Source organism: Salvelinus fontinalis, chromosome 30 (assembly GCF_029448725.1).
Source record: "Salvelinus fontinalis isolate EN_2023a chromosome 30, ASM2944872v1, whole genome shotgun sequence".
Taxonomy (NCBI): domain Eukaryota; kingdom Metazoa; phylum Chordata; class Actinopteri; order Salmoniformes; family Salmonidae; genus Salvelinus; species Salvelinus fontinalis.
In genome coordinates this window covers 40,545,764-40,570,669 of record NC_074694.1, presented here as the reverse complement: position 1 = coordinate 40,570,669, position 24,906 = coordinate 40,545,764, and the positions used below count along the sequence as shown (strand labels likewise).

At 45.7% G+C, this 24,906-nt stretch overlaps 1 protein-coding gene across 1 annotated transcript; it reads left to right on the top strand.

Moving 5' to 3' along the window:
- The first annotated feature begins 641 nt into the window (after window positions 1-641).
- On the top strand, window positions 642-24,785 carry LOC129829221 (ATP-dependent RNA helicase DHX8). The gene is made up of 21 exons (XM_055890881.1): window positions 642-827; window positions 7,255-7,340; window positions 9,559-9,631; window positions 10,572-10,663; window positions 10,785-10,888; window positions 10,981-11,337; window positions 11,448-11,592; window positions 15,915-16,118; window positions 16,208-16,295; window positions 20,989-21,086; window positions 21,199-21,346; window positions 21,677-21,858; window positions 21,973-22,167; window positions 22,275-22,460; window positions 22,556-22,766; window positions 23,015-23,337; window positions 23,451-23,606; window positions 23,728-23,865; window positions 23,956-24,084; window positions 24,295-24,491; window positions 24,602-24,785. The coding sequence occupies exons 1-21, from the start codon at window positions 719-721 to the stop codon at window positions 24,783-24,785; spliced, it is 3,405 nt and encodes a 1,134-aa protein (XP_055746856.1). The 5' UTR covers window positions 642-718.
- The last annotated feature ends 121 nt before the right edge of the window (window positions 24,786-24,906 follow it).

The window sequence follows — 24,906 nt, the reverse complement described above, 5'->3', positions numbered from 1 at the left end:
AGAGAGAGGAAGCACAGGAGGGTGGGTTATGGTTAGGACGTGCAAGAAGGATGACATGTCTGTCAGGTTACATCATGCTTGCAACATCTCCCAGCCATCTATTACATAACATGGAGAGGGAGAGAAATATATGTAGAGAGAATGTACAGCTCTCTCTTTTTGACAATGTAATATGTGGCTTTTTCTTGTCATCGGGGCATGAGGCCACAAAAAAAAAAAAACAGAACTGCTCTCAAAAACTACAATGTATGTCACACAGTTCGCTGTGTCCTGTAATTCAAGGCCATGTGTGAACTGACTAGAGCTGTAAAGCAAGGTGTATGTCTGTCATTGTGGCAGTCATAACATTCTGTCAGTGCCCATAGAGACAGTGTCCATCTTGGGAGAGCCCTAAAACCACGCCCCTCGATACAGTTACTTCTTTTCGTAGCAGATTAGGAGGATTTACGCAACAAATTAGGTTTACGCAAGAAATTAGGATAATTAGGTTAAAATTAGGACTAGCGAAAATTCTCTGCTAACCTTACCTGCTACGAAGTGCCTTGTATCGAACTGGAGTGTTTTTAGGTAGTCCCCTTTTAGGGTTTTAGCACCACCAGGTGACAAAATTGAAGAACTACACCACACACTAATTTCCGGCAGAACCGGAAATGGTGTCATACTCCATCAAATATGTCTGCGGCTGTTTTCTTCTGAAAACAAAACAATCTCGTGGAGAATGGCAAACATCGGAGATAACGAGCTAGAACAGCTCGAATACCTCTCGTTAGTATCCAAAGTGTGCACAGAACTCGACAACCATCTGGGGATAAGCGATAAAGATCTAGGTATGTAAACGGCAAGTTGTTGTTTAGCAGCTAACTAACCAGCTACATGTTAACTGTCTACAGGCTTATACCCAGAACGAGTCCCAGTAAGTCACTTGGAACTGTTGTGGTTGTCTTGTTGCCAATACAAACTTATACGGACTAACGTTAGTTAGCTAACTAACACAGCAATGACATCTGTCTGACCTAGCTAGCTAAATTAGTTCTCAAACTCAAGGCGCCATTCTGGCTTCTCCCTGGCTACAGTTCTCAGCCAAAATTAGCTTCGCCCACGACTGCCTCGTGTGAAATGCAATCCCGACGCTGTTTTAACGTTTAGAAACTTCAATAATCATTGGCACTTGTCTTCCATAAGCGATAAAGAATCCTCAAATTAAAAAAATATACACTTTAGATCCATAACGTTACACCCATGGGTGACTCAATTTACGACACACTTCCGCTACACTTACACACAGGTGTTATGCGAATGCTAGATTGTCGAACGCCTGTTGTCTTGTGTCTGTTTTTTTTGTTTAAAAAAAAAAAAGTTACATGGATATGGCTGTGTGAAAACTAACTATATCAAGGTTTGCATCAATGTAATAATTTATTTATGTATATACACTACCGTTCAAAAGTTTTGGGTCACTTAGAAATGTCATTGTTTTTGAAAGAAAAACAAATTTTTGGTCCATTAAAATAACACCAAATTGATTAGAAATACAGTGCAGACATTGTTAATGTTGTAAATGACTATTGTAGCTGGAAACGCCTGAATATCTACATAGGTGTACAGAGGCCCATTATCATCAACCATCACTCCTGTGTTCCAATGGCACGTTGTGTTAGCTAATCCAAGTTGATCATTTTATAAAGCTAATTGATCATTAGAAAACTCTTTTGCAATTATGTTAGCAGAGCTGAAAACTGTTGTGCGTATTAAAGAAGCAATAAAACTTGCCGCCTTTAGACTAGTTGAGTATCTGGAGCATCAGCATTTGTGTGTTAGATTACAAGCTCAAAATGGCCAGATACAAAGAACTTTCTTCTGAAACTCATCAGTCATCATATTCTTGTTCTGAGAAATAAAGGCTATTCCTTGCGAGAAATTGCCAAGAAACTGAAGATCTCGTACAACGATGTGTACTGCTCCTGTCACAGAACAGCGCAAACTGGCCCTAACCAGAATAGAAAGAGGAGTGGGAGGCCCCGGTACACAACTGAGGAAGAGGACACGTACATTAGTGTCTAGTTTGAGAAACAGATGCCTCACAAGTCCTCAACTGGCAGCTTCATTAAATGGTACCTGCAAAACAACAGTCTCAACGTCAACAGTGAAGATGCGACTCCGGGATGCTGGCCTTATAGACAGAGTTCCTCTGTCCAGTGTCTGTGTTCTTTTGCCCATCTTAATCTTTTATTTTTATTGGTCAGTCTGAGATATGGCTCTTTCTTTGCAACTCTGCCAACCGTACCTTTCAAGAACTTTTAAACTTTCGTCAAGTACAGTCGCAAAAACCATCAAGCACTATGAAGAAACTGGCTCTCAGGAGGACCGCCACAGGAATGGCAGACCCAGAGTTCAAATCAAATTTTATTGGTCAAATAACATGTTTAGCAGATGTTATTGTGGGTGTAGCGAAATGCTTGTGCTTCTAGCTCTGACAGTGCAGTAATATCTAACTAGTAATATCTAACAATTACACAATATATACCCAATACACACATCAAGTAAAGGAATGGAATTAAAAATATATGGACGAGCAATGTCAGAGCAGCATAGTATAGGATACAGTATATAAACTCAGCAGAAAAAGAAACGTCCTCACTGTCAACTGCGTTTATTTTCAGCAAATGTAACATGTAATATTTGTACGAACATAAGATTCAACAGCTGAGACAAACTGAACAAGTTCCACAGACATGTGACTAACAGAAATTGAATAATGTGTCCCTGAACAAAGGGGGGGGGGGGGGGGTCAAAAGTAACAGTCAGTATCTGGTGTGGCCACCAGCTGCATTAAGTACTGCAGTGCATCTCCTCATGGACTGCACCAGATTTGCCAGTTCTTGCTGTGAGATGTTACCCCACTCTTCCACCAAGGCACCTGCAATTTCCCAGACATTTCTGGGGGGAATGGCCCTAGCCCTCATCCTCCGATCCAACAGGTCCCAGACGTGCTCAATAGGATTGAGATCCGGGCTCTTCGCTGGCTGTGGCAGAACACTGACATTCTGGTCTTGCACAAAATCATACACAGAACGAGCTGTTTGGCTGGTGGCATTGTCATGCTGGATGGTCATGTCAGGATGAGCCTGCAGGAAGGGTACTACATGAGGGAGGAGGATGTCTTCCCTGTAACGCTCAGCATTGAGCTTGTTGTCATTGCAGGCAGTCTGATGATGCTGCGACACACCGCCCCCAGACTGTGACGGACCCTCCACCTCCAAAGTGCAGGCCTCAGTGTAACGCTCATTCCTTCGATGATAAACGTAAATCTGACCATCACACCTGGTGAGACAAAACCGTGACTGGTCAGTGAAGAGCACTTTTTGCCAGTCCTGTCTGGTCCAGCGACGGTGGGTTTGTTCGCATTGGCGATGCTGTTGCCGGTGATGTCTGGTGAGGACCTTCCTTACAACAGGCCTACAAGCCCTCGCTCCAGCCTTTCTCAGCCTATTGCGGACAGTCTGAGCACCGATGGAGGGATTGTGCGTTCCTGGTGTAACTCGGCAGTTGTTGCCATCCTGTACCTGTCCCGCAGGTGTGATATTCAGATGTACCGTTCCTGTGCAGGTGTTACACGTTGTCTGCCACTGGCGATCAGCTGTCCATCCTGTCTCCCTGTAGCGCTGTCTTACGCGTCTCACAGTACGGCCATTGCAATTTATTGCCCTGGCCACATCTGCAGTCCTCATGCCTCCTTGCAGCATACCTAAGGCACGTTCACGCAGATGAGCAGGGACCCTGGGCATCTTTCTTTTGGTGTTTTTCAGAGTCCGTAGAAAGGCCTCTTTAGTGTCCTCTAAGTTTTCTTAACTGTGACCTTAATTGCCTACAGTCTGTAAGCAGTTAGTGTCTTAACGACCGTTCCACAGGTGCATTTTCATTAATTGTTTATGGTTCGTTGAACAAGCATAGGAAACAGTATTTAAACCCTTTACAATGACGATCTGTGAAGTTATTTGGATTTTTACGAATTATCTTTGAAATACAGGGTCCTGAAAAGTGACTTTTCTTTTTTTGCTTAGTTTACATATGAAATGGGTTATGCAAGATATGTAGGCGTTATTAAAGTGACTATTATTATTTTTCTTTTTTTAAGTGGCCAGTGATTTCAAGTCTATGTATATAGGCAGCAGCCTCTGACGGCTATTTAACAGGCTGATGGCCTTGCGATAGAAGCTGTTTTTCAGTCTCTCTGTCCAAGCTTTGATGCGCCTGTTCTGACCTCGCCTTCTGGATTTATAGCGGGGTGAGCAGGCAGTGGCTCGGGTGGTTGATGTCCTTGATGATCTTTTTGGCCTTCTTGTGACATCGGTGCTTTTGATTGTGCATCTGTAAAAGTTTTAGGTGACAAGCCACATTTCTTCAGGCTCCTCAGGTTGAAGAGGTGCTGTTTCTCCTTCTTAACCACACTATCTGTGTGAGTGGACCATTGCAGTTTGTCAGTGACGTGTACGCCGAGGAACTTGAACCTTTCCACCTTCTCCATTGCGGTCCTGTCGATGTGGCTAGGGGGGTGCTCCTTCTGAAGTCCACGATCATCTCCTTTGTTTTGTTTTCATTTAGTGAGAGGTTGTTTTCCAGGCACCACACTCCCAGAGCCTTGACCTCCTCCCTGTAGGCTCGTCATTGTTGGTTATCAAGCCTACTACTGTTGTCTGAACACTGTAATTTTATTTAGAATTCAAGGCACACTTGACCAATATAGCTACCACAGCATTATGCAGCGATATGTCATCCCATCTGGTTTGGCCTTAGTGGCGCTATCATTTGTTTTTCAACAGGACAATGACCCAACAAACCTCCAGGCTGTGTAAAGGCTATTTTACCAATAAGGAGAGTGATGGAGTGCTGCATCAGATGACCTGGCCTCCACAATCCCTTGACCTCAACCAAACTGAGATGGTTTAGGATGAGTCGGGCCACATAATGAAGGATTTTGGGATGAGTCGGACCGCAGAGTGAAGGAAAAGCAACCAACAAGTGCTCATGTGTGGGAACTCCTTCAAGACTGTTGGAAAATCATTCCAATTGACATACACTTCCAGGTGAAGCTGGTTGAGAGAATGCCAAGAGTGTGCAAAGCTGTCATCAAGGCAAAGGGGGGCTACTTTGAAGAATCTCAAATATAAAATCTATTTTGAGTTTAACACTTTTTTTTTTATTACTACATGTGTTATTTTATAGTTTTAATCTAATCTAAAATGTAAAAAATAGTAACTTTTGACCGGTAGAGTGTGTGTGTATATATGTATGTATGTATGTATGTGTGTGTGTGTGTGTGTGTGTGTGTGTGTGTGTGTGTGTGTGTGTGGAAGATAAGGTCAAAGCTTTTTATCACTAACCCAGTGCTTCTCAATTATTTTCTGTTACGCCCCCCCTAGGAAGAAGTAAACATTTCGCGCCCCCCAACTCTCCGTCGCGACTGTAAATATTATAATTTGTCTATAAAATTGTTATAAGTACACCTCTGCATAACATTGTATCCTTATTAACATTAAAGAAAACAAAAAAGAATGAAATATAGATCAACTTACAACAAAGAATAACTTTATTAACATAGTTTTTTAGTCTGTAACAAAAAAGACTTAAAGTGCATCGATTTGCCTGTAATTAAATTTAAAAAATTCAAGCCTTATTTAAACTGTAATTTTTTTTTTACCATTTGATACTATAAAATTAAATATAATAAATAATACATTCAAATTGATCAGCAACATGAACTCAGGAGCACAACATAAGAAACACTTTGACCTATAAAACAAAAATGAATAAAACAATTTGTGCTGTTTAAAAATAAAATAAGTTTTTTTTTAAATCCAAATTAGGAAATCATAGTTTTTATTTTTGTCATGCTGGATGACGCAAGTGCTGCAGAGACCATGTCTAATGCTACAGGCAGTATCAGCTCCTCTGCTATTGAGTTTTTTTGTTGTTGCACTGAGCAACTTGGTACGCCTCCTTATATGATGCCAACAGTGCTCGCTTGTTTACTGAAGTAGCATTCACAAAGCGGGACGATTGTTGGCAATATTCGGCACGTTTTCGCTGAAAAAAACTCAAGCTTATCAGCGTGATTGGGGTGTAATGTCTAAGTGACCCCTTAATTTATTTGGCTTCATGCTGTCCGCTGTCAACATTTTAAGACAGTCTTTCCTCGTCTCCCACCGTAGTCACAGTGAAGCCAAGCGCTACATACGCGTCGTCATATTTCCTCGTCTTCGCTTTCGGGAGACTTACGTTTGTCTCATTATCTCCGTCTCTCCGCCTTTTCATCCCTGTTAAATATTTTTCCATGGTGTCTCTTAAGGGTTTGTTATCTGCACTTCGTATCTCCTGCTCTGTGCTCTTGTTCGGTGCAACAAACAAAAACTACTCCCTGCGGCAAAAAAAAGCATGTTCCCCGGGGTCACACTGGCATCGCTCCGAGCCACCCCAGGGGGCGTGCCCCACTATTTGAGAAGGACTGCGACTAACCCAACAGACCAGAGCCTGTCATTTCCAATGGGAGCAAATTAATCATAGTGGGCAGAACAAGCAAGGAGGTGGGCCCAGCCAAGCACAAGCTAGTGAGATCCCACTGGCACGTTCTAGCATTTATTTGCATATTTCCGTTAGGAAACGCCTACCCTGATGTGTGCAATAACTCAATTCGCCCTTGCACTCCTTCTAAACAATGCAATGTTTTGAAACTTTAGCAAAGAGTGAAGTCTACAAAACACAGTCCACTCTGTTACAGATTCTGGTTTTGGAAACCGAACTGTATCGAGATCAAATGTTTCATCGATGAGTAAATTTGCAGAATGTTGGCCAAATTCCATGTTCTCCCACTGCCGGCCACTTGGCTTCCTCATCACAATATTTGGTAGTGAGTGGAAATGCCACCTGGAAGCTTCACATTTTATATATCCAGTGAACGATCTGGCTCATTGTTCTATCTGTGATGAGGTCCTTATGCTTCCAATACCCTACCGCAAGCAACGAGTGTTAATGGTCTTATACAAAACGTCCCTGTAACAGGATGTCTTCGTCCAATGACTCTTATGTGTAATGGAACTGAGTCATGTTCAAGGGCTATGTCTGACCTTAAAGGTGGCTAGCTGGCGTGATAGCCCCGTTTTAACAAGCAAATAAGGCTACATTCTTAATGTTTAGGAGTAACATTACTTGACTAATCGGGTTAATCCTGAACTAATGGGTCGTTTCTTTGCCACACAGCCGAGTTTGTCATCAGCCTTGCTGAAAAGCAACCAACGTTTGATGGCTTTAAATCACTTCTATTGAAAAATGGCGCTGAATTCACAGTAAGTACTGTCCACTGCTATCTACTGTAACTAGCTAGATAGCCAGCAGATCTGACCCGCTTGTGTACAGCTGCACTAGGGTTGCACGGACTTTCTGTGTAGATTAAGACACTGCGGAGCCTGCGCAAGATGTTGAGGTTTTGAAAAAGTAACTCAATCCAGGGATAAGAAATGCGTGTGCTGTTACACCGAGAAGATTGAACTACCATTTTCATCCTCATGCTAACTAGCAGTAGCCACAGCAGCCATTATGGGATGGCATGTCTCGTTGAACAACAAAGGAGTTGATTGGCTGACACTATCATTCCAAAATCGCTGCTATGGCTTCTGCCACCTATCATGAGGACGAAAATGGCAATTTTCCGTAAAAACTAGCAGCTGTTCAATCTTCTCGGTGTAACAGTTGGGTTAATGAAACAGGTCGGGAGTACAACACATTTCACATCCCTGGATTGAGGTACGTTTTCCAAACCATTTCTCGCGCCGGCTCCGTGGTGTCTTAATCTACACACAACGTCTGTCCGACCTTAGTGCAGCTGTAAGCAAGCGGGTACGATCTGATGGCTATAGTTGAAGTCGGAAGTTTACATACACCTTAGCCAAATACATTTAAACTAAAAAAAAAAAAAATCCTGACATTTAATCCTAGTAAAAATTCCCTGTTTTTTAGTTTAGGTAGGATCACCACTTTATTTTAAGAATGTGAAATGTCAGAATAATAGTAGTGACTTATTTCAGCTTTTATTTCTTTCATCACATTCCCAGTGGTTTAGAAGTTTACATAAACTCAATTAGTATTTGGGAGCATTGCCTTTAAATTGTTTAACTTGGGTCAAACGTTTCAGGTAGCCTTCCACAAGCTTCCCACAATAAGTTGGGTGAATTTTGGCCCCTTCCTCCTGACAGAGCTGGTGTAACTGAGTCAGGTTTGTAGGCCGCCTTGCTCGCACACGCTTTTTCAGTTCTGCCTACCAATTTTCTATAGGATTGAGGTCAGAGCTTTGTGATGGCCACTCCAATACCTTGACTTTGTTGTTCTTAAGCCATTTTTACACAACTTTGGAAGTATGCTTGGGGTTATTATCCATTTGGAAGATGCATTTGCGACCAAACTTTAACTTCCTGACTGATGTCTTGATTTTGCTTCAGTATATCCACATAATTTTCCTCCTCATGATGCCATCTATTTTGTGAAGTGCACCAGTCCCTCCTGCAGCACCCCCACAACATGATGCTGCCACCCCCGTGCTTCACGGTTGGGATGGTGTCCTTCGGCTTGCAAGCCTCCCCGTTTTTCCTCCAAACGTAACAAGTGTCATTATGGCCAAACAGTTTTATTTTTGTTCCATCAGACCAGAGTACATTTCTCCAAAAAGTACAATCTTTGTCCCCATGTGCAGTTGCAAACCATAGTCTGGCTTTTTTTATGGTGTTTTTTTATGGCGGTTTTGGAGCAGTGGCTTCTTCCTTTAGCAGTGGCTTCTTCCTTTTCAGGTTATGTCGATATAGGACTCGTTTTACTGTGGATATAGATACTTTTTTTTTTTTTTTCCTGTTTCCTGCAGCATCTTCACAATGTCCTTTGCTGTTGTTCTGGGATTGATTTGCACTTTTCGCACCACGGTACGTTCATCTCTAGGAGACAGAACGCGTCTCCTTCCTGAGCGGTATGATGGCTGTGTGGTCCCATGGTGTTAATAGTTGCGTACTATTGTTTGTACAGATGAATGTGGTTCCTTCAGGCATTTGGAAATTGCTCCCGGGGATGAACCAGACTTGTGGAGGTCTACAATTCTTTTTTTCTTAGGTCTTGGCTGATTTTTTTTTTTTAGATTTTCCCAAGATGTCAAGCAAAGGGGCACTGAGTTTGAAGGTAGGCCTTGAAATATATCCACAGGTACACCTCCAATTGACTCAAATGATGTCAATTAGCCAATCAGAAGCTTTTAAAGTCAGGACATTTTCTGTAATTTTCCAAGCTGTTTAAAGGCACAGTCTATTTAGTGTATGTAAACTTCTGACACACTGGAATTGTGATAGTGAAATAATCTGTCTGTAAACAATTGTTGGAAAAATTACTTGTCATGCACAAATTAGATTTCCTAACCGACTTGCCAAAAGTATAGTTTGTTAACAATACATTTGTGGAGTGGTTGAAAAATGAGTTTTAATGACGTCCGACTTCAACTGTATGTTCAATTTATTTTCGATTTTTCAGGATTCACTTGTTGGCAATTTGCTCAGACTTATTCAAACAATGCGGCCTCCATCAAAGGCATCTACAAACAAAGGTATGTGAGCTATATTCCACCTATAGCGTCTAATTTATGGTGATGTATGCTTTTCACTTACAATTGCAAAGGTATGGGCTATGTGCAGTGCATTCGGAAAGTATTCTGACCCCTGCCCTTGACTTTTTCCACATTTTGTTACTTTGCAGCCTTATTCTAAAATGGATTAAGTACATTTTTATTCAATCTACACAATATAAAAAATGAACAGATACCTTGTGTAATTTTCAGACCCTTTGCAATGAGACTTGAAATTGAGCTCAGTTGCATCCTTTTTCCATTGTTTATTCTTGATGGTTCTACGTCTTGATTGGCGTCCACCTGTGGTAAATTCAATTGGTTGGACATGATTTGGGAAGGTGCACACCTGTCTAAATAAGGTCCCACAGTTGATGGTGCATGTCAGAGCAAAAACCAAGCCATGAGGTAGAAGGAATTGCCCGTAGAGCTCCGAGACAGGATTGTGTCGAGGCACAGAGCTGGGGAAGGGTACCAAAAAAATTCTGCGGCATTGAAGTTCCCAAACTGAGCAATCAGGGCAGAATGGCCTTGGTCAAGGAGGTAACCAAGAACCTGATGGTCACTGACAGCTCCAGAGTTCCTCTTTACCGAACTCCACAAATCAGGACTTTATTGGTGGAGTGCTCAGTAAAAGGCACATGACAGCCCGTTGGGGTTTGCCAAAAGGAACCTTAAGGACTCTCAGAAAGTCAGACACAAGATTCTCTGTTCTGATTAAACCAATATTTAACTCTTTGGCCTGTGATGCCAAGCGTCACGTCTGGAGGAAACATGGTACCATAGCCGTATTCTAAAATTGATGGGAAAACCCACAATTTAATCCATGTAGGAAATATCATAGCGTCTGAATACTTTCCGAATGCACTATTTCTGCTATTGTTACTATGTTGTAGACTTGCTGACTCTACTCTGATTCTAGCGTCTGAGCCTGTGGTCAAGCAGAAGAGTGAGAAGGACAAACTGAAGGAGTTGTTTCCTGCATTATGCAGGCCAGACGATTCTGCTCCCGAGGTAAGTCTTCATCTATCTACGGTTCATTTGCAGGTGAAATATACATTATAGACTACTTTGGTTGACTGTGTGACCTACTGAAATTTGGCCTACCATTTCTGACCCCCCCCCCTCCCCCCAGGCCATACTAGACGAAGACGACGTGAAGATCGCAGACGCCGCCATGAAGGAGTTGGAGATGTTCATGCCCAGTGTGAGTAGATCAGACTCAAAGAGCAAGAGCAGGTAAAGAGATATCCCCAATTAAACTATTTTTGGCTTCAAGTGTACATTTTCCTCGGTTACATAGATTGGAGCTCATAGATTGCATTCCTCAGGTCGGACAAAAAGAGGCGGCACAGCAGAAGTCGGAGCCGAGACCGGGACAGGAGGAGGCGTCATCGTTCTCGGTCCCGCTCTAGATCTCGATCTAGGGACCGCGATCGTCAGAGAGACAGAGACCGTGAGAGGGACCGCGACCGTGGTAAGAAACGCACGTCTCGCTGGAGTGAGCGCAGTCGCACCCCCAGCCCCCACAGAGACCGAGACAAGGACACCAAGGAAGGTGGTGACCGGTGGAAGGACAAACACGTGGACCGCCCTCCACCAGAGGAGCCTACCGTGGGAGACATATTCAACGGCAAAATCACCAGCATCATGCAGTTTGGCTGCTTCGTGCAACTGGAGGGGCTGAGGTCAGTAAAAGAGTTGTTACTGCTTCGGCAAAAGTCATTAGTTCAATGTAGCGGTCTTGGTTCTCGTTTGAGTGAGCAATGTTGAAAGCCTTATCTGTTTTGCGTTGTAGGAAACGCTGGGAGGGGTTGGTGCACATCTCTGAGTTACGCAGAGAGGGACGTGTTGCCAACGTGGCTGATGTGGTCCAGAAAGGTCAACGGGTCAAGATCAAGGTGCTGTCCTTCACTGGCTCCAAGACCAGTCTCAGCATGAAGGTGAGTGTATTCTACCATATAGAGCCAATGTGCCTTCAGAAAGTATTCATACTCCATCAAATTATATTGGTCACATACACGTGTTTAGCAGATGTTAATGCGGGTGTAGCAAAATGCTTGTGCTTCTAGCTCTGACAGTGCACTAATATCTAACGAATTACACAGCATATACCCGATGCACACACGTTTAGTAAAGTAATGGAATTAAGAATGTAAAAATATATGGACGAGCAATGTCGGAGCGGCATAGAATACGATACAGTATATACATATGAGATGGGTAATGCAAGATATGTAGACATTATTCAAGTGACTAGTGTTCCATTTATTAGTGGACAGTTTTCAGGTCTACGTGTATATAGGCAGCAGCCACTGTGCTAGTGATGGCTATTTTAACAGTCTGATGGCCTTGATAGAAGCTGTTTTTCAGTCTCTCGGTCCCTGCTTTGATGCACCTGTACTGACCTCGCCTTCTGGATGATAGCGGGGTGAATGGGCAGTGGCTCGGGTGGTTGTTGTCCTTGATGATCTTTTTGGCCTTCCTGTGACATCGGGTGCTGTAGGTGTCCTGGAGGACAGGTAGTTTTCACCCTGTGATGCGTTGGGAAGACTGCACCACCCTCTGGAGAGCCCTGCTGTTGTGGGCGGTGCAGTTGCCATACCAAGCAGTGACACAGCCTGTCAGGATGCTCTCGATTGTGCATCTGTAAAAGTTTGGAGGTTTTAGGTGACAATCCTGGGGTTGAAGAGGCGCTGTTGCGCCTTCACCACACTGTGTGCGTGAACCATTTCAGTTTGTCAGTGATGTCTACGCTGAGCAACTTGAAGCTTTCCACCTTCTCCATCGCGAGACTGCAAATGTGGATGGGGGGGGTGCTGTTTCCTGAAGCCTACGATCATCTCCTTTGTTTTGGTGAGCGAGGGGTTATTTTCCTGGCACCACACTCCAAGAGCCCTCATCTCCTCCCTGTAGGCTGTCTTGTCATTGTTGGTAATCAAGCCTACTACTGTTGTCATCTGCAAACATGATGATTGAGTTGGAGGTGTGCTTGGGCACGCAGTCATGGGTGAACAGGGAGTACAGGAGGGGACTAAGCACGTACCCCTGAGGGGCCCCTGTGTTGAGGATCAATCTAGTGGAGGTGTTTCCTACCTTCACCACCTCGGGGCGGCCCATCATGAAGTCCAGGACCCAGTTGCACAGGGCGGGGTTCAGTCCCAGGGCCTCGAGCTTAATGATGAGCTTGGAGGGTACTATGGTGTTGAATGCTAAGCTACAGGCATTCTTACATATGGATTCCTCTTGTCTAGATGGGATAGGGCAGTGTGATGGCGTTTGTGTCGCCTGTGGATCTAATTGAGAAAGTAAGCAAATTGAAGTGGGTTTAGGGTGACGGGTAAGGTAGAGGTGATATGATCCTTGACTAGTCTTTCAAAGCACTTCATGATAACAAAGTGAGTGCTACGGGGCGAAAGTAATTTAGTTCAGTTACCTTTGCTTGCTTGGGTTCAGGAACAATGGTGGCCATCATGAAGCATGCGGGGACAGCAGACTGGGATAGGGAGAGATTGAATATATCAGTTAACACACCAGCCGGCTGGTCTGCGCATGCTCTGAGGACGCGGCTAGGGATGCCGTCTGGGCCGGCAGCCTTGCGAGGGTTAACACGCTTAAATGTCTTACTCACATCGGCCACAGAGAAGGAGAGCCCACAGTCCTTGGCAGCGGGCCGCGTCAGTGGCACTGTGTTATCCTCAAAGCAGGCAAAGAACGACGTGGCTGGTTTTCCTTTTGTAGTCCGTGATTGTCTGTAGACCCTGCCACATACTTCTGCTGTCTGAGTCGTTGAATTACACTGTTTGTATTCTGCCATATTCCCAGTCACCTTGCCATGGTTAAATGCAGTGGTTCGTGCTTTCAGTTTTGTGCAAATGCTGCCATCTATCTACGGTTTCTGTTTAGGGTAGGTATTGAGTACAACATCTCCTATACACTTCCTGCTAAACTGAGTCAGTGTATTCGTCTATGTTGTTCTCGGAGGCTACCCGGAACATATCCCAGTCCGCGTGATCAAAACAATCTTGAAGAGTGGATTCCGATTGGTCAGACTAGCGGTGAATAGTCCTAAGCACGGGTACTACCTGTTTGAGTTTCTGCCTATAGGAAGGGAGGAGCAAAATTGAGTCGCAGTCAGATTTGCCGAAAGGAGGGCGGGGAGGGCCTTATAGGCATCCCGGAAGTTGGAGTAACAGGGGTTGAGTTTTGGCAGCGCAAGTCCTACATTGCTAGAATTTTGGCATCCTTTTTCTCACATTTGCTTTTTTTAAATCCCCAGCTACAATAAATGCAGCCTCAGGACATATGGTTTCCAGTTTGCATACGGTCAACTGGAGTTCTTTGAGGGCTGTCGCGGTATCAGCTTGAGGAGGAGATATACACGGCCGTAACTATGACCAATGATGATACGGTCTGCATTTGATTTGAGGTATTCTAGATCGGGTAACCAAAAGGATTTGAGTTCCTGTATGTTATCACAATTACACCATGAGTCGTTAATCATGAAAAACACCCCCGCCCTCCTTCCCAGAGAGATATTTATTCCTGTCTGTGCAATGAACTGAGATTCCAGCTGGCTGGACCGATTCGGACAGTATATCCCGAGAGAGACATGTTTCCGTGAAGCAGAGTATGTTACAATCCCTGATGTCTCTCTGGAAAAAGACCCCCTCCCTGAGCTCGTCAACTTTGTTATCCAGATAGTAATATGCTTGGAAGCGGTGGGTGATGTCTTTTAAGTCGGACTAAAAGACCACTCCGAGTACCTCTCCTTCGCCGGAGTTGTTTTGGGTTCTGGAATCAGTTAATTTCCCCTGGGGGGTGCAAACAATGGATCTGCTTCGGGAAAGTTGTGGTGCTGATGAATTACCGGCGCTCTGATATCCAATAGTTCTTCCCAGCTGTATGTAATAACACAACATTGTCTGGGCTAACAATGTAAGAAATGGTACATATATTATTTTTTTTAAATACTGCGGAGTTTCCTAAGCGCAAGAAGTGAGGCAGCCCTTTCTGTCAGTGACATTTTTGACTTATTCAGAAGGTTGTTACAGCCTGAGTTCAAAATGGATTAAGTGGATTTCCCCCCCCCCTTATCTACACAAAATTCCCAATAAACTTGTTTTTAGAAATTTTAGCAAACGTATTTATTTCATTAATCTAATTTACATAAGTATTCACACGCCTGAGTTAATAAGCACTTTTGGTGGCGATGATAGCTTCTTTGAGTTGTCTTGGGTATGTATATCAGCTTTCCACATCTGGATTTGTGGATTTTCTCAAGCTCTTAAGTTACAATAGATGGAGAGTGGTTGTGAACAGCAATCTTCAAGTCTTTCCACAGATTTAATGGGATTCTAGGCTTTGGTGGGACCACTCACTTTCACATTCTTGTTCTGAAGCCATTCCAGCTTTGCTTTGGCTGTATCCTTGGTGTCATTGTCCTGTTGGAATGTAAATCTTCACCCCAGTCTAAGTTCATTTACACTCGGAAGCAAGTTCTCATGAAGGATTTGCCTGTATTTGGCGCCATTCATTGTTCTCCCTATCCTTACCAGTCTCCCAGTCCCTGCTGCTGAAAAGCACCCCCATAGCATGATGCTGCCGCCACCATGCTTCACAGTAGGGATGGTGTTAGACGGGTGATGAGCTGTGCTTGGTTTTCTCCAGACATAGTGCCTTTTTTTCAGGTGAAAGAGTTCCATTTTGGTCTCATTTTGGTCTCTTTCGCCTGAAGGAAATCTGGGGCAAACCCTGTGGTATCACGATACTATTTGGTATCACATCATTAGTAAATGTTGGTGTTGTGACAAACCCACTGAAAATAGGCACATTTCCGTGTGAAAAATGTATCACCTTTTTGGGCGCTCACCAGTTTGCATCCCTGTAATCATGTTGGTAAAAATATGGGCATTTAAAGTACTTTTCCTGTCGAAAAAAATTATATTTTATATTTATTATCCTAAAAATGTTTATTTATTTTGACAACTGCAAACTTCAAGGTGTTGGTTTGTCATCGACCACCCCCTTGCTTGAGGAACAAAAGAGAAAAGCCCCCCCCCCCCCCCCACACTTGGGTGCTATGGCATGACTTACCTGGACCACAGATTGAGATGTACCCTTTTTGTTAAGAAATCAGCTGTTAAAGGAGGTGAAAAGGAGACTGGAGTGCCAATAAGTTTTAAAGACTTTGGAGCTTTTGGAAAGCACTATGAAAGACATGTTTAATTATTACTGAAACACTGGCTCTCCTCTTGATTGACAGGATGTAGACCAGGAAACGGGGGAGGACCTGAACCCCAACAGGAGGAGGAACCAGGGCCCTGATGGTGAGGAGGAGAAAATCATGAGGAACCCCGACCGCCCAACCAACCTCAACCTGGGCCACGCCCCTGAGTTGGAGGATGACACACTGGAACGCAAGAGACTGACCAAGATATCAGACCCCGAGAAGTGGGAAATCAAACAGGTGTGTTTTTTATTTTTTATCAAGACCTCTTGACTGTTATTAATGTGATTTTTAAAAAATCTAATAATGCTATTTTCATCTGTTCTCAGATGATTGCTGCTAATGTTCTTTCTAAAGAGGAGTTCCCTGACTTTGACGAGGAGACTGGTATCCTCCCCAAAGTTGACGATGAAGAAGGTAAAACACGACTTATGTTATTGTGTGTTCTACAGCGGGTTGGTGAAAACAAGCTTTGTGATTTGGTTGAGACGAGTTCTAAGCCATACAAAAAAACAGTTTAGCACGGGTAAGCATATCACGCAAAAATGGGCATCTCGTTTTCTGTTCCACCTGAGAAATCCCTGCCCATCCACTGTCTCATCGGCCCAGCCAGCCAGTTCATTAACTTGATCTCCACTGTAAAAAAAAAAAAAAAAAAAAAAAAGTATGGAGACATTATTTCCTCTTGCTTCTAGCCTATCATTTGGTTTGCAACAACAGGGATTTGTATAAGCGTTGCTGTCAGTCTCTCGATATTTGCATCAATATTGAAATTCGATCTCCACTGTCCTATTGAGAATGAACGTGTCAGGATGAGACGGTCATCTTTTCGCAGCCAGTCAGTCATGAATCGGCATAATTTTTATGTGTATACATATATACAAAGAAATGTCACTAGAAATACCGGTCCAACTAAATGAAAGGCAGCTACTTTGCTATTTTAGCATAGTTTGACGTGACTGTGTTAGTTGTAGTTGGCTAGCTAGCTAGCAAGCAAGGGATAATAGCGTTGCCAGCCAGCATGGCAATGGAACATTTAGAACAAACGACAGGGTCGCATCTCTGGCAACCTAACTGATTGGAAAATATATATATATTTTTTTTATTTGACTCGTAACCCATTGTAGAATAGCAATTGTACACTTGAGGTTGTGTAAAAAAAAAAAAAATCTTTGCACGTTTGTGCTAATCTACGGCGCTCCGTCTCGTACCTATGGCCGCAGCACAGCCGTGCTAAAAGAGTAATTTACATTTACATTTACATTTAAGTCATTTAGCAGACGCTCTTATCCAGAGCGACTTACAAATTGGTGCATTCACCTAATGACATCCAGTGGAGCAGCCACTTTACAATAGTGCATCTAAATCTTTTAAGGGGGGGGGGGGGGGCAGAAGGATTGCTTTATCCTATCCTAGGTATTCCTTGAAGAGGTGGGGTTTCAGGTGTCTCCGGAAGGTGGTGATTGACTCCGCTGTCCTGGCGTCGTGAGGGAGTTTGTTCCACCATTGGGGTGCCAGAGCAGCGAACAGTTTTGACTGGGCTGAGCGGGAACTGTACTTCCTCAGTGGTAGGGAGGCGAGCAGGCCAGAGGTGGATGAACGCAGTGCCCTTGTTTGGGTGTAGGGCCTGATCAGAGCCTGAAGGTACTGAGGTGCCGTTCCCCTCACAGCTCCGTAGGCAAGCACCATGGTCTTGTAGCGGATGCGAGCTTCAACTGGAAGCCAGTGGAGAGAGCGGAGGAGCGGGGTGACGTGAGAGAACTTGGGAAGGTTGAACACCAGACGGGCTGCGGCGTTCTGGATGAGTTGTAGGGGTTTGATGGCACAGGCAGGGAGCCCAGCCAACAGCGAGTTGCAGTAATCCAGACGGGAGATGACAAGTGCCTGGATTAGGACCTGCGCCGCTTCCTGTGTGAGGCAGGGTCGTACTCTGCGGATGTTGTAGAGCATGAACCTACAGGAACGGGCCACCGCCTTGATGTTAGTTGAGAACGACAGGGTGTTGTCCAGGATCACGCCAAGGTTCTTAGCGCTCTGGGAGGAGGACACAATGGAGTTGTCAACCGTGATGGCGAGATCATGGAACGGGCAGTCCTTCCCCGGGAGGAAGAGCAGCTCCGTCTTGCCGAGGTTCAGCTTGAGGTGGTGATCCGTCATCCACACTGATATGTCTGCCAGACATGCAGAGATGCGATTCGCCACCTGGTCATCAGAAGGGGGAAAGGAGAAGATTAGTTGTGTGTCGTCTGCATAGCAATGATAGGAGAGACCATGTGAGGTTATGACAGAGCCAAGTGACTTGGTGTATAGCGAGAATAGGAGAGGGCCTAGAACAGAGCCCTGGGGGACACCAGTGGTGAGAGCGCGTGGTGAGGAGACAGATTCTCGCCACGCCACCTGGTAGGAGCGACCTGTCAGGTAGGACGCAATCCAAGCGTGGGCCGCGCCGGAGATGCCCAACTCGGAGAGGGTGGAGAGGAGGATCTGATGGTTCACAGTATCGAAGGCAGCCGATAGGTCTAGAAGGATGAGAGCAGAGGAAAGAGAGTTAGCTTTAGCAGTGCGGAGCGCCTCCGTGATACAGAGAAGAGCAGTCTCAGTTGAGTGACTAGTCTTGAAACCTGACTGATTTGGATCAAGAAGGTCATTCTGAGAGAGATAGCAGGAGAGCTGGCCAAGGACGGCACGTTCAAGAGTTTTGGAGAGAAAAGAAAGAAGGGATACTGGTCTGTAGTTGTTGACATCGGAGGGATCGAGTGTAGGTTTTTTCAGAAGGGGTGCAACTCTCGCTCTCTTGAAGACGGAAGGGACGTAGCCAGCGGTCAGGGATGAGTTGATGAGCGAGGTGAGGTAAGGGAGAAGGTCTCCGGAAATGGTCTGGAGAAGAGAGGAGGGGATAGGGTCAAGCGGGCAGGTTGTTGGGCGGCCGGCCGTCACAAGACGCGAGATTTCATCTGGAGAGAGAGGAGAGAAAGAGGTCAAAGCACAGGGTAGGGCAGTGTGAGCAGAACCAGCGGTGTCGTTTGACTTAGCAAACGAGGATCGGATGTCGTCGACCTTCTTTTCAAAATGGTTGACGAAGTCGTCTGCAGAGAGGGAGGAGGGGGGGGGGAGGGGGAGGAGGATTCAGGAGGGAGGAGAAGGTGGCAAAGAGCTTCCTAGGGTTAGAGGCAGATGCTTGGAATTTAGAGTGGTAGAAAGTGGCTTTAGCAGCAGAGACAGAAGAGGAAAATGTAGAGAGGAGGGAGTGAAAGGATGCCAGGTCCGCAGGGAGGCGAGTTTTCCTCCATTTCCGCTCGGCTGCCCGGAGCCCTGTTCTGTGAGCTCGCAATGAGTCGTCGAGCCACGGAGCGGGAGGGGAGGACCGAGCCGGCCTGGAGGATAGGGGACATAGAGAGTCAAAGGATGCAGAAAGGGAGGAGAGGAGGGTTGAGGAGGCAGAATCAGGAGATAGGTTGGAGAAGGTTTGGGCAGAGGGAAGAGATGATAGGATGGAAGAGGAGAGAGTAGCGGGGGAGAGAGAGCGAAGGTTGGGACGGCGCGATACCATCCGAGTAGGGGCAGTGTGGGAAGTGTTGGATGAGAGCGAGAGGGAAAAGGATACAAGGTAGTGGTCGGAGACTTGGAGGGGAGTTGCAATGAGGTTAGTGGAAGAACAGCATCTAGTAAAGATGAGGTCAAGCGTATTGCCTGCCTTGTGAGTAGGGGGGGAAGGTGAGAGGGTGAGGTCAAAAGAGGAGAGGAGTGGAAAGAAGGAGGCAGAGAGGAATGAGTCAAAGGTAGACATGGGGAGGTTAAAGTCACCCAGAACTGTGAGAGGTGAGCCGTCCTCAGGAAAGGAGCTTATCAAGGCATCAAGCTCATTGATGAACTCTCCAAGGGAACCTGGAGGGCGATAAATGATAAGGATGTTAAGCTTGAAAGGGCTGGTAACTGTGACAGCATGGAATTCAAAGGAGGCGATAGACAGATGGGTAAGGGGAGAAAGAGAGAATGACCACTTGGGAGAGATGAGGATCCCGGTGCCACCACCCCGCTGACCAGAAGCTCTCGGGGTGTGCGAGAACACGTGGGCAGACGAAGAGAGAGCAGTAGGAGTAGCAGTGTTATCTGTGGTGAGCCATGTTTCCGTCAGTGCCAAGAAGTCGAGGGACTGGAGGGACGCATAGGCTGAGATGAGCTCTGCCTTGTTGGCCGCGGATCGGCAGTTCCAGAGGCTACCGGAGACCTGGAACTCCACGTGGGTCGTGCGGGCTGGGACCACCAGGTTAGGGTGGGCGCGGCCACGCGGTGTGAGGCGTTTGTATGGTCTGTGCAGAGAGGAGAGAACAGGGATAGACAGACACATATTTGACAGGCTACAGAAGAGGCTACGCTAAAGCAAAGGGGATTAGAATGACAAGTGGGCTACACGTCTCGAATGTTCAGAAAGTTAAGCTTACGTAGCAAAAAATCAATAAAATTAAAAATCTTATTGACTAAAATGATATAGTACTGCTGGCTGGTGAAGTAGCCTGGCTAGCAGTAGCTGCGTTGTTGAAAGTGAAGCTGGCTAGGTGACCTCGACAGTTTCTCTAAGTTTCTCTAAACTACACAATTATCATGGATACAAGGACAGCAAAGACAACTAGCTAACACTACGCTAATCAAGTCGTTCCGTTGTAATGTAAGTTTCTACAGTGCTGCTATTCGGTAGAAGTTGGCTAGCTAGCAGTGTTAGCTAGCAGTGTTGGCTAGGTAGGAGGACGGCAGCGCGGCAGGCGAAACTAGCTGGCTAGCTAACCGATAATTACTCAGAGTTACACAATTATCTTAGATACAAAGCTAGCAAAGAAAACTATGTAGCTAGCTAACACTACACAAAACAAGTCGTTCCGTTGTATTGTAATCGTTTCTACAATGCTCTTCGGTGGCAGCTGGCTAGCTAGCAGTGTTGGCTACGTTGCGTTAATTTCGAACGAAAATAGCTCGCTAGCGAACCTCAATAACGACGCAATTATGTTTGATAAAAGACGGCTATTTACGTGTACATTTGCTTCATAGAAAACCGCTATTGGTTTAGATTCACATCAATGTATTGGATGCTGATTTGCCCATGTCTTTCTTTCAGATGAGGACCTGGAAATTGAGCTGGTGGAGGAGGAGCCCCCGTTCCTGAGAGGACACACTAAACAGAGTATGGACATGAGCCCTGTCAAGATTGTTAAGGTATGTTTCCATGTCCTCTTGATCACCCTACTTTCAAGGCAATCTTGTTTGAGTGCTTTCATCCTGTTTAGTAGTGTGAACAATCGCAGCTCACTTTGTTTCCCTCTGTCAGAATCCAGACGGCTCGCTGTCCCAGGCTGCCATGATGCAGAGTGCTTTGGCTAAGGAGAGGAGGGAAGTGAAGCAGTGTCAGCGAGAGGCTGAGATGGACTCTATTCCCATGGGCCTGAACAAACACTGGGTAGACCCCCTGCCTGATGGTAAGTCCGTATGGAAGCACACAGTAATCCAAAACACAGTCCGGCCTGAGCCACTACATCAGACTTCCTCCAGTGTAGCAGTAGCAGCACTCAGGGTTTTCAGGGCTGGAGATGGTTGTCTGGTTTCCTTTAGCATCCTAACAGGCCGGATAGAGTGGCCTGCTGTAGTGTGCCGTGTCCTCCATGGCCCCGGGTTATAGGGGAGGCTGTGTGGGTGTAAAGGTTCCTCCCAGGGTCCTAGACTGGGTCTGGATCAGCAGTCATCTGAAGGGTCGGAGGTTAAATATCATGCCAGTTCATCTCAATTAAAGACGCTTCCCTCTTACACAGTTGATGGAAGGCAGATTGCAGCCAACATGAGAGGAATCGGCATGATGCCAACTGACATCCCGGAGTGGAAGAAACATGCCTTTGGGGGCAACAAGGCCTCTTATGGCAAGAAGACAGCAATGTCCATCCTGGAGCAGAGAGAGAGCCTGCCCATCTACAAGCTCAAAGAGCAGCTCATACAGGTTTGTGCAAAAGTTTGCAAATTATATATCGCTAATTATTCCTATTTCAACATCAGCTGTTTTTGATCATTTATGGCATAACATTTTGCTCACATCTCTGCTTCTCTATTACAGGCTGTCCACGATAACCAGATCTTGATTGTTATTGGCGAGACTGGTTCTGGGAAAACTACCCAGATCACCCAGTACCTGGCCGAGGCGGGCTACACCACTCGGGGGAAGATCGGCTGCACTCAGCCCCGTCGTGTGGCAGCCATGTCCGTGGCCAAGAGAGTCTCTGAAGAGTACGGTTGCTGTCTGGGTCAGGAGGTGAGCGATCTCGCCACACTGCGTATCTTAACACATCTGATTGCAGAACAATCTCAAACGTCTGGCCCTAGTTATTTCTAACTTGTTCCTTCGTTCTTCTACACCAGGTGGGCTACACCATCCGTTTCGAGGACTGCACCAGCCCTGAGACGGTGATCAAGTACATGACAGATGGTATGTTGCTGAGAGAGTGTTTGATAGATCCGGACCTTGGCCAGTACGCCATCATCATGTTGGATGAGGCCCACGAGAGGACCATCCATACTGACGTACTCTTCGGTCTGCTCAAAAAGGTATACCAGGGTCTTGTGTCCCCTTGACTTCAGGATCTAAACATCGTTAATATTTGAAAGGAAAGTTTTGTATTAAGCTAACTCCCTGTTTTCAGACGGTGCAGAAACGCACAGACATGAAGCTGATTGTCACTTCAGCCACGCTAGATGCCGTCAAGTTCTCCCAGTACTTCTACGAAGCGCCCATCTTTACCATCCCAGGACGTACCTATCCAGTGGAGGTGCTCTACACCAAAGAGCCTGAGACGGACTACCTGGACGCCAGTCTCATCACGGTCATGCAGATCCACCTGACCGAGCCTCCAGGTACGGTGTTAACGAAGGTTATACCCAGTCTATAGTCTTAACTGTAATTTGTAGTCATTGACCTAAATCACTGCATGAATGCAAATCCATTGCTATAAAATGTCAGTTTGAGATTCAACCTTGATTGTAAAGAGTTATCAACCTTTATGTCCTCTCTCGCTCCTTGTGACTGAACTCCTTGATTGACATCCGTAGTTAAGGATTCGGCCATCAGTGACTCATTGTCCTCTCTCGCCCCTTTTTCGCAGGTGATGTCCTGGTGTTTCTGACGGGTCAGGAGGAGATTGACACAGCGTGTGAGATCTTGTATGAACGGATGAAGTCTCTGGGACCTGAAGTGCCTGAACTCATCATTCTACCTGTCTACTCCGCGCTACCAAGCGAGATGCAGACCCGTATCTTTGACCCAGCTCCCCCCGGCAGCAGAAAGGTTGTCATTGCCACTAACATTGCTGAGACGTCTCTGACCATTGACGGGATCTACTACGTTGTGGACCCAGGATTTGTGAAGCAAAAGGTGTACAACTCCAAGACTGGTATTGACCAGCTGGTGGTGACTCCCATTTCACAGGTAGGCTGGTTAATCACTCCATTCATATTTATATTCTAAATGTACCCAGATTGTTGTCAATCAAGCCCTTTGCATACCTTGCAATTAGGATTTGATATGCCAATGTAACTTAGGCCCAAGCCAAGCAGCGGGCTGGAAGAGCTGGAAGAACTGGTCCAGGGAAGACCTACAGGCTGTACACAGAGAGAGCATACAGAGACGAGATGCTCACCACCAACGTGCCTGAGATCCAGAGAACTAACTTGGCCAGCACTGTGCTGTCCCTCAAGGTATGCACACAGTAACAAAAGGAGCTAGACCTTGTTTCACTGTACATGCGTCTGATCTAGACTTGTCAGACCTACTCGTCCCGTGACATCCCCTGACTTCCCTTTCTCCTTATTCCTTCAGGCCATGGGCATCAATGACCTGCTTTCGTTTGATTTCATGGACGCTCCACCCATGGAGACGCTGATCACAGCCATGGAGCAGCTCTACACTCTGGGGTCTCTTGACGATGAAGGGTTGCTCACTCGTCTAGGACGCAGGGTAAAAGTTTATACCAAAAAAGGAGACTGTTGTTAAGAAAGGCAAAAGTGAGGATTAATTACCAATTCATTATTTCCATCTCTCTGTCAGATGGCTGAGTTCCCTCTGGAGCCCATGCTGTGTAAGATGCTGATCATGTCCGTCCACCTGGGCTGCAGTGAGGAGATGCTCACCATCGTCTCCATGCTGTCTGTGCAGAACGTCTTCTACAGGCCCAAGGTACGGCAAATCACACGACTCATAAACACTGAAATGGCGTCGTATCACTCCTCTGGGTATCGTGATTAGATCTTTTTTTTCCTTCTTTGCGGCACAGTTGAATGTTGTGTTGAGGCTTACCATTATGGTTGGAGACCTCAATGAGGCAGTTGTATGGTGTGCCGTTGTTGATCATTTGTTGACTAACAGTGCTTTTATTCTGTGTCTCAGGACAAGCAGGCCCTGGCTGACCAGAAGAAGGCCAAGTTCCACCAGGCCGAGGGAGACCACCTTACTCTGCTGGCTGTCTATAACTCCTGGAAGAACAACAAGTTCTCCAACCCCTGGTGCTACGAGAACTTCATCCAGGCCCGTTCCTTGCGTAGAGCCCAGGATATCCGCAAACAGATGCTGGGTATCATGGACAGGTAGGTGCCACTGTCCATTTGATGATCAAGGTAATTGTATATCTGGTAAAGAAACCTCACTTCCTAGAAATCTTCTCACACAAATCCCAAAACCTTTTACCTCTTTTCAGACATAAACTGGATGTGGTGACTTGTGGAAAGGCCACAGTGCGTGTGCAGAAGGCCATCTGCAGTGGTTTCTTCCGGAACGCAGCCAAAAAGGATCCCCAGGAGGGTTACCGTACCCTCATTGACCAGCAGGTGGTGTACATCCACCCCTCCAGTGCCCTGTTCAACCGCCAGCCTGAGTGGTGAGTCAACTCTCCTTTTTGATTACCATGGGGACTAATGGATTAGTCACTAGTGTACATTGAATGTCACCTGTTACTGAGCCATCCTGGGCATCCTTTTCCTCTTGCCTGATCCTCTTATTTCT